The sequence below is a fragment of the Salmo salar genome, chromosome 20, assembly GCF_965601325.2.
Source record: "Salmo salar chromosome 20, fSalSal1, whole genome shotgun sequence".
Classification (NCBI taxonomy): domain Eukaryota; kingdom Metazoa; phylum Chordata; class Actinopteri; order Salmoniformes; family Salmonidae; genus Salmo; species Salmo salar.
The window spans coordinates 73606612-73616356 of record NC_138310.1 but is presented as its reverse complement, the minus strand read 5'-3'; the positions used below and the strand labels follow the sequence as shown (position 1 = coordinate 73616356).

The following is a 9745-nucleotide window of genomic DNA, read 5'->3' as shown; positions in this document are numbered from 1 at the left end:
GGGAGGGAGGGGGTGGCGGGAGGGGAGGAGGAGGGGAAAGAGGAGAGGAGGAGGTCAGGAACCAACCTCCCATTTAGGGCGGACATATTCAGCGGTTATTGGAAGGAGAAATACAGACATAGAAGCTTTTTTTTGTTTATATTTTTTATAGATCTGTTTTATTTTTGTATTTTGTTCCCCGGTTCTCTTTCTCCTGAAATATGTATCTTTCTCTCAAGGGGAAGGGGAGCTTCACGCCAGTGAAATATCTCATCCTTTCATTTTCGCTGGTATTATTTTGCTGATGTACCTGTTTCAGTAGCTTTGTCATTTAGTTTCAGAGTTCTATTTTTCCTTGTTTGTTTAGTTCCTAGGCTCTCCATCATATTCTGTTTCTTTTCTGACATCACTGTAGAGAGTCCTGGAAAACTGCCTCTGGACCGCTTGCTGCTAGAGGAGGAGGAACTCCCATAAGTGCTTTTTCATGTTGTCGGGTGTTAGTCTGCGATAGTTATAGTCTCCTATGTCTGTCAGATGAATGCAACACAAAGACAAACGTTATACCCCAAACGAAATACTTTTAGAGAAAGCTCAATCTAAATTAACACATGCTCTTTTTCTCTCATGTTTCATTTTTTGTTTTAGGTTTCTGTTTTTCACAGAGACTATTCTCTATTGTCCATCAGAGATAAAAGCTTGGTGAGTCTCCACAAGGTCAGCAGCACTGCGCTAGAAGCCTCTCGATCAATAAACCCTGATGTCAGAAGGGGACGGTCTCTACCCAGCACTTTTCCCACAGGACCTTACAACTCTAACAGAGTTGTCATTTTTTTCTTCAATGTTTTGGCTTGCAGGACCCTATTGGTTGTTTAGCTTCGATATTTCCCCATTCTTCATAATAACACACTATTTCCCTGTGAGTCATAATAACACACTATTTCCCCGTGAGTCATAATAACATACTATTTCCCCGTGAGTCATAATAACATACTATTTCCCTGTGAGTCATAATAATACACTATTTCCCCGGGAGTCATAATAACACATTATTTCCCTGTGAGTCATAATAACACACTATTTCCCTGTGAGTCATAATAACACACTATTTCCCTGTGAGTCATAACAACACACTATTTCCCTGTGAGTCATAATAACACACTATTTCCCTGTGAGTCATAATAACACACTATTTCCCTGTGAGTCATAACAACACACTTTTTCCCTGTGAGTCATAATAACACACTATTTCCCTGTGAGTCATAACAACACACTATTTCCCTGTGAGTCATAATAGCACATTTTCACTCCAGTCGCCATCCAAAGTCATCCACTCCTTCTCCTCTGTCATTAAGGAAGCCAGTCAGCCACCTGGACAGCTTTGTGAAACAGCGAAACACTTCCCTCTCCTTGGATTTAGCCATGAGAATAATGTTGGCCCAGAGATTAGAGTGGAAGCGTTTGGGTTATGACATTGTGGGGACCTGACTGAAGGACCCCCTCTAGACTCTAGAGTCCCTACACAGCAGATGCTGTTAATGGAGACATCAATGTGTTGCACTATTGTCACTGGTTCATACTGGCAAAGTCTGTCTTTCAAATCTTCAAATTGAGTAGCATCACAAATGGTTCCAATCTAACCCTTTGCTCTGACAGTAAGGGGTTGGAGGGTTAAGCCAGTTTGAGAAGCTACCACTTCATCTGAAGGTCTTGAAAAAGCAGGGTTGGTGGGAGTTGGTAGAGCTGGGAATGTTGAATGTTGACTCAAGCTTTTGTCGTACTTTAAGTCTGTGTTTAAATGACAACATGGGTGGGTCCAAATGATTTCAATATGAAGTGACGTCTAAAACGTGGATTTCAGACCATTTCCACAAACATCTGAACAAGATGTTATAGAAAAACGCCAGAAAATGTTACATTTATTTTCATGAAAATAAATATGGTATAATATTTCACGTTATGGTACATTGCTCCACATTAATGCCAGATACAGTATATTATAATTATGGTGTAAACATTGGCATGGCTTTTTCCGCCATCTGCAGTTTAGCTTCTCCCTAATGAAAGGAATGATTAACACAATACATCAGAGAATGTTCTTGGACCTCATTGGAAAGAACTAAAGAGGTGAAACCACGTTTTTGAGAGGATTGTTTGGTTGTGGTGACTGTTGTCATTTGTTGGTAGCAGTGGTGAGGAGAGAGACTGCATTCCAACTCTCGTGTCCCAAAACATTGATCATTACCTGAGCTTTAAAGATTACTTTGACTTACTTAGCTTATTATGCAGACTAGAGTCCTAGCATTAGAGATCTAGACCATTAGAAGGGAGACCTAGCTTTTCCAAATGACAGACACCTCTCTTTCTGCCTCTCTGTTTTTTCACTTTCTCTGTGCAGCTCTTTCTCATTTCTGTCTCTCATTTTATCTCTTAAATCTTCTCCATCTGTCTCTCTCACTGTCAAACCTCTGCTTCTGTCTCAAATCACATCATATTTGTCACATGCGCCGAATACAACAGGTGAGGGAAGTCATTACCGTGAAATGCTTGCTAACAAGCTCTTCCCGACAATTCAGAGTTCAAAAATAATAATACAAATAAAAATAGTAACAGTATGACTATGAAGGTTGGGTCTTTGTTAGTTCCTTTTCAGAATGGTCAATAGTCTGGAGTTGAAGCTGTAGTCTTCTTTCAAAGTCCCACCATATTACCCTGCAAGTACACACACACACACACACACACACGAAGGCATACACACACGCACCCACACGCAGGCATACACACACACAAAGACATACACACACACGCAGGCATACACACATACGATTGCATACATGCACACACACACACGCAGGCATACACACACACACGCACACACACACACACACATACACACGCATACACGCACACACACAAACACATTTGGCAGAGAATACAATACTTCAGCTCCCATTTTAAAAATGGCCTCAGTTCTCCCGCTTTCTCTCCCTATCAAAGCCTCGGACAATCAGGGTTTTATTGCCGCTGGAAATGAACGCAGGAAACAGATGCTGTTCTGATTAAACACACCGACCATGTTAAAAGCTCTCCGACACCTTGTTGCCCGAGACACAACCTGCAGCTCACAGTCAGATAGCTCTATCTGCTCTCATGTGCTGCAGAGGGAACTCACTGCCAACTCACTGGGGAGGTTTACGAGTGTGTGTGTGTGTGTGTGTGTGTGTGTGTGTGTGTGTGTGTGTGTGTGTGTGTGTGTGTGTGTGTGTGTGTGTGTGTGTGTGTGTGTGTGTGTGTGTGTGTGTGTGTGTTTCTACAATAAGCAGGAAACAGGGCCAGTCGGATGGTTTCTACTTTAATAAGAATGCACCATATGACAACCCTTCATTTTCTTCACTTTTGCTATAATTTTACAAACTAGATATAAAAGACCATAAATAATGACATAAGTTACATGTACCTAAAATCCTTGACAAAATAAATCGAATGAACAAAAATAATAATACAAAAAAAGCATTAAAAAAAAGAGATTGAAAGAGTGTTAGTGTGCATGGCTGGATCATATGGTGTCAGAAGGCATACAATGACAAACATTCATTTGTGTTTTGTTAGGTTTTTTCATCATTAACTAAATTAAAAAGTATTATACAGTACATTCTGTTTCCCTTTCCTCACACTTCTTGCATATTTCCACATGACAGGTCCTTGATGGATTAAAACCCAACTTCAGCAATGAGAAGAGCATTGAGCTGGGCTGGTATGGAGGACGGAGGAATCTGTAGTATGTCATCACATATGATTGGAAAACCACTCAGATATTAACGGTTGTATATAAAAAACAAGTCCTTTGAACGAAACCTGACTGTCATCTGGTGCATATCTGAAAAAATCAAAATGAAACGAGACCAATGATTATCCCTTCTTTTCACCCTTCCCAGCATCAAGTCCTTGTTGACTATATAGGTGCGTCTTTTTAAAACATCCCCTGCTCAAAATCCAGAAAGATGGTTCCGCAGTGTCTTTGCTTCAGCTCGGAGAGTCCACTCAGCTTTCTAATGACAGAGCCTATGCAGCTGACTGTCCATCTGTCCTTCTGTGTTTCTGTCAGTATAGGAGGCCATTGTCCATATATCCAACTGGATCCCACTACTAAAGCCAATGCAGTTAATTAAGGGTGTGTTGAAAACCGCATACCTCTTTAACTGCTGTTGCTGAAGAGGATTGACAGAGCACGAGTCGTGGCACACTTTATTTTGTTTTTGTAGTTACTAAGCAATTCATGAAATTCCAAAAACAATCTGGCATAAAAACAGACAACTATCGATAGTACTTCGAAGACATCATAGACAGTTAATCAGACACACACACACCCATACACAGTGATTCACTCACTCACTCACTCAAACACATATGGTGCACACTCATCACACTACCACATGCTCGCTGTTACCATACACTCACTTTACATGCTACCCAAAAACACAAAGGAAAATAAACTTCAAAATTCATAAAACAAGTACATCGTCTGCCGGAGCAGGGTGTAGTTTATATTACATTATTTTAATGTTTTTTAAGTGTTGCTGAATCATTCACATTGTTTCTGTAAGCTGTTGGTGGTGGTCATGGAGCGCTAGTCTGTTTGTCCGTTCTGAAAAACGTAGCGACGGTGAACAACGCAATGTGCCAGATATGGAGAGATGGATTTCTCATCTTGGAGGTGGAGGAGACTCCAAGGAGAAGAGGAGGAATTCTGGTCATGCGAAGAGAGGGAGGAATCCTGTTGATGATAGAAGGGGGCAGCTGGAGGACAGAGAAAGAAAGAAAGAAAGAAAGAAAGAAAGAAAGAAAGAAAGAAAGAAAGAAAGAAAGAAAGAAGAAAGAAAGAAGAAAGAAAGAAAGAAAGAAAGAAAGAAAGAAAGAAAGATCATATGGTTGGTTTTGAATGTTTTAAGTTTGAAAGCCAGTTTCTGCCTGGCATAGAACTAACTACTCAAATCTCCTTGTCATGCCCAACAACACATACCAGTTAAAGCATATGGAAAGTTCTAGTCATGCATAGCTAAACAAACACATCAGCCTTCCCCAACCGATACAATGACATCACTGCATTATTGGTTGGCAAAAACCAACAATAGAAAACATTTTCTTCATTATGGGAACCGATCTTGAGTCATGCCACTCTGATAGGCTGCAGACCTGGGTGTAAATGCTATTTGAAATCGTTCAAATACTTTAAGCTTCTTGGTTTAGCTTGCCTGGAGTGCGAGATGGGCGGGGTTTGCAGTTTTGCTACTCTTCTATTGGTTCCATTGCACCAGGCAAGTGTAATCAAGCCCAGCAAAAGTATTCAAAATGATTTCAAATAGTATTTGAACCCAGGTGTGAGTGGATGCGGTGTGCTGCCTGCTGACTGTCAGTGATTAATCGTCCTCATTCACACGCCAGGCGGGTTAGAGCAGTGACTGATCTGAGAACAGGGCTTATTGATCGATCCTACGGCCTCAGGTGCTGGGATGCTTGTTTATTAACACACCACTCAAACAGCTCAGCACTCAATGAGCTCACCACTGCAGAGAGAGAGTTAGGCAGTACTACAGTATGTACACACTGCAGAGAGAGACAGACAGACAGTACTACAGTATGTACACCCTGCAGAGAGAGACAGACAGACAGTACTACAGTATGTACACCCTGCAGAGAGAGACAGACAGACAGTACTACAGTATGTACACACTGCAGAAAGAGACAGACAGACAGTACTACAGTATGTACACCCTGCAGAGAGAGACAGACAGACAGTACTACAGTATGTACACACTGCAGAGAGAGACAGACAGACAGTACTACAGTATGTACACACTGCAGAGAGAGAGAGTTAGACAGTACTACAGTATGTACACACTGCAGAGAGAGAGTTAGACAGTTCTACAGTATGTACACACTACAGAGAGAGTTAGACAGTTCTACAGTATGTACACACTACAGAGAGAGACAGTTAGACAGTTCTACAGTATGTACACACTGCAGAGGGTTAAAAAGGGGAATATCCAACAGTACTGCAGTATATGCATAATGATCCAGCTCAGACCTGAATAAGCTCACATAGTGTAGTGTTTTATAGTAAATAGTTTGTTTGTTTTTTGTGTTAATACCAACAAAGATACGTCAACTAAAAATACATTCAAATCAAATTTTATTTCTCACATGCTTCGCAAACAACAGGTTTAGACTAACATTGAAATGCTTACTTACGGGACCTTCCCAACAAAGAAAAAAAAGAGAAATAATAGAAAAATAATAAAACAAGGAATAAATACACAATGAGCAAAGATAACTTGGCTAAAAGAACTGAGGGAAGGGTAGTTTATAGATCCTTACCATGGTGATTGATGATTGAATAATGTCCAGCATGTATTCTCTTGTTTATTTTGATGTCGATGTCATTGTTTTTTGTTACATATCCATCTCTCCGCAGTTGTGCACAGTTGTGCTCAAATAAATCCCATACTCCTTTGCTATCATTTTTACGTTCAGGAAACAAATACACAGTAAGAATCCAACTGGTCCAAACAGCTGTCCGTCAAAGAACAAAAAGCAATAATCAGACCCAGGGGGGCGGGCTGTAATCCAGAGGGGCTGATGAAAGATGATCCAAATAAAATGTTTTAGGAGGAGTGAGATGTTGGTTTGGGAGGACAAGGGGTAGGAATGCATCTCTTTAGATCAAAGGCATTCTGAGAAAAATGCTCAATGTCCCGAGGGCAACAAAACAGCCCCCCTCTGGGAAAAAACAAGACCAGAACAGAGCAAAAACACAGATCCCACTTCCCCTCCCTCCTGAATCCCTCCCTCAACCTCTCAGATTCAGAACATCAGTGTTTATCTCGAGGTTGGAATCCTCCATTTTGTCTGTTGGTGTTAGAACGGATCCAGCTGAGAAAGACAATGGAGGGTATGGCAGCGAGTCACAGAGAACAATTCATACATACACAACTTAACACAATTACTGCTCTGTAGGTATTCCAGAAAGAACGTTCCAGAAACATTACTCTTGCCCAGAGGAGCGATCCCCTCTGAATTCCTTCCAGACCGTTGAAGGCACTCCAGTTGGCCTCTCGGAAAAGATTTCCGTCCGTCCCATTCCCAGCGCCGCTCAGACAGAAAAATATCCCGTTCTCAATAGGGCAAGGTCTAACATCTGATAAAAAGTGCAATTCTTTCCCACTTTTCTTCTTCTTCTTTTCTTCTTTTAAATCCAATTTAAAGTGCATGGATGAGGTAAACAATTTTATCATTCATTTGTCTTTTGATATTTTATTTTTATTATCGTAAGAAATGAAGTCGTTTCCTTCTCGTGGATCAGACCGGAACCATTCTGCCTTGCATCTGTTGCATTTGGGAGAGCATTCCCTGGACGCTGGTCAGGATCTTATTCTGGTGTGCAGCTGAAGAGATTCCAATTCGGCCCATGTCCCTGTTATAACAAGAGGAGGAAAGAAAACATTAAGAACCAAGACAAACTATGACAGCTTCCTGATTCATATGACAGATTTAACAGCCTCTCTAGGTGTCAACCCGGCCTAATATAAATGAGTAAAAAAAGTCAGACAGGTCTCTCCTTGATGCATAAATGCTGAGTAAACCAAGCATAACTCACTCCTGTGTCATATGAACCACAGCCTCTGGGGTGGTGTATCCTGCTGCGGTGAAGTTGTCGCTGTATCTCTCCATGCCAATGGCCTGCAGCCAGTCCTCCACAGAGCCCAGGGCCGAGGACAACTCCGGGCTGACTGGCTCCAGGAGGGTGGTGCTGGGTCTGGATACCGAGCAGGATGGAGGGGGAGAAGGTCAGTCAACATCCAGACAATATCCACTATATTAAAGCAACGGTACCTAAACCTTTCAGTTGTCCAACCCACCTAAATCTTTAGAGAGTTTTATTTTGACCCTCCAAATATATATATATATATTTTAAATAACTACAATCTTTACCCATTGACCAAAATGAATAAGCCTCAAACCACAAACTGTATCAAGTACCTAAGCCACCATTTTGAGAAACTTTTGTCAAATGACTTGGCAGTGAGAAACTGATGGATTAGAATGGCACTGCTCTTGTTTCTTACATCACCTCACCTGTCACTCAGACATAACTGCAACACCTGAACAACCAATTAAATCAGGACCTGAGGAGGAGGGAGAGACACGGTGCCCTCTGGCTTCAAGGGTAGTGATGTTTTTCATCATTTGATGTTAGCTTATCACAGGGGCCAGGCACGTGTGAACTACTGTCTACCCTGAGGCTTTGAAAAAGGAACTGTAATTCTTCAGCCTCTCTTCTTTCTTTCTTTCTTTCTTTCTTTCTGTCTCTTTCCCCCTCTCTCTCTCACACACACATATTTTTTTTCTGATGGAACCAGCAAGTTAGTCAAACTAAGCGCTAGCATGCGTCCCATCTCCATTTGTCCTCCAAGACAGAAGCCAAGTCAAACACAGTTCCTCCTGGGCGTCACCAACACAGTTAGTTAATGGTTATTTAAAGAGAAAACATTAACAACACACACTGTGGCTTTAACCTCATACTGCTTCTCCTCTAGCATGCAGATATTCATCATGACCTTGTCCTTCTTTCAGGCACACCAACAGAGAACTACATTTCCCCTCTCCTTTTCCATCCCTTCATCCCTCCTTCCCTAGCTTCACAACGATGTCTGCCATCAAATATTTACCCAGGGCCAATGCAGCCGAGGCGAGGAACTGAGCACGCTCACTACGGTCCCGCTCCACTGCTCCCCTCCTCCATAATTTAACAGGTGTTGGCTAAGAGGCTTGGGCTGCAGGGTTCAAGCACCACTTTGGTCTGGCTGGGGGGGCTGGGGTCTGTTGGGGTAGTCTGGGTGGGGTGGTGGGAGCTGTGGGCTAATACACAGGCCCCTGCTTCGATGTGAAAGTTGTTGTGAAACATACTGTGGTGCTTTGGGGGTCTTTCTCCACCTCTACCACCCTGAGCCATGGAACCAGCATGTGGATTTGAAATGTTGCTAGGGACCCCAAGACCTCAACCACTCCCCCGCCCCTGTACACTCTGCAGAACATTTCCCCTTCTTTAACTGTAAAAGCTGTTTATGGGATTCAGTTCCACTAATTACTCCTCTAGGACTCTCTCTCCCCCTCTCCCTCCCTCTCTCTCTCTCTCTCTGTGTTAAAGTGGAAAATACTTTCCTCCCCTACTAGCTCTAGGTCTGTAAACACATGTACGTCCTCCTAGGAGTAACGGCTCCTATTTAAAGTATTTTTTTTAATAACATACAGCTAGCTACCATTGTAATTCTCAACTCTATTAGAACACATACTTCATTTTACAAGCTGTACTGTTCAGTTAATGTTCTATGGAAGTGTATAAAACAGTACTGAATACACACATTACAATAATAGTGAATAAACCAGGAAATCCCTGTCTCACCGTGTGGTCTCGCCTCCAGTCCTCTTCAGGCTGTTGGGGTTCCGGATCAGTTTGTCCAGCATGTTGACGATCTGGCCAAACTTGGGCCTGTCGCCCCTCTCCCTCTGCCAGCAGTCCAGCATCAGCTGGTGCAATGCCACAGGGCAGTCCATAGGTGGGGGCAGCCTGTACCCCTCATCTATGGCCTTGATCACCTGGGGGGACAGGGGGCAGAGGTTTAAAGGGTTGATGGTAGACTGTGAGCTAGATTACTCAGCCATCCTAATCACACTGTAATGATGATGCTATTATAATTGAATAATAGGATGG

The 9745-nt window shown here is 42.3% G+C and overlaps 1 protein-coding gene across 2 annotated transcripts in view; it reads right to left on the bottom strand.

Annotated features, from left to right (window-relative positions):
* Positions 1 to 3309: 3309 nt before the first annotated feature.
* Positions 3310 to 9745, bottom strand: part of LOC106581317 (ephrin type-A receptor 4) — a 75736-nt gene continuing 69300 nt past the window's right edge. The window contains exons 15-18 of one of the 2 annotated variants that reach the window (XR_014381921.1): positions 9437 to 9630; positions 7631 to 7789; positions 6352 to 7447; positions 3310 to 4773 (exon numbers count right to left, since the gene is read on the bottom strand). Coding sequence is in view for 1 of the 2 variants with exons in the window: in XM_082966720.1 (XP_082822846.1) it covers positions 7333 to 7447; positions 7631 to 7789; positions 9437 to 9630 (468 nt within the window). In the remaining variant the exon portion in view is untranslated. Of the gene's footprint in view, positions 4774 to 6149; positions 7448 to 7630; positions 7790 to 9436; positions 9631 to 9745 lie in introns of those variants that run through there. The other variant, XM_082966720.1, reaches the window with a different exon arrangement.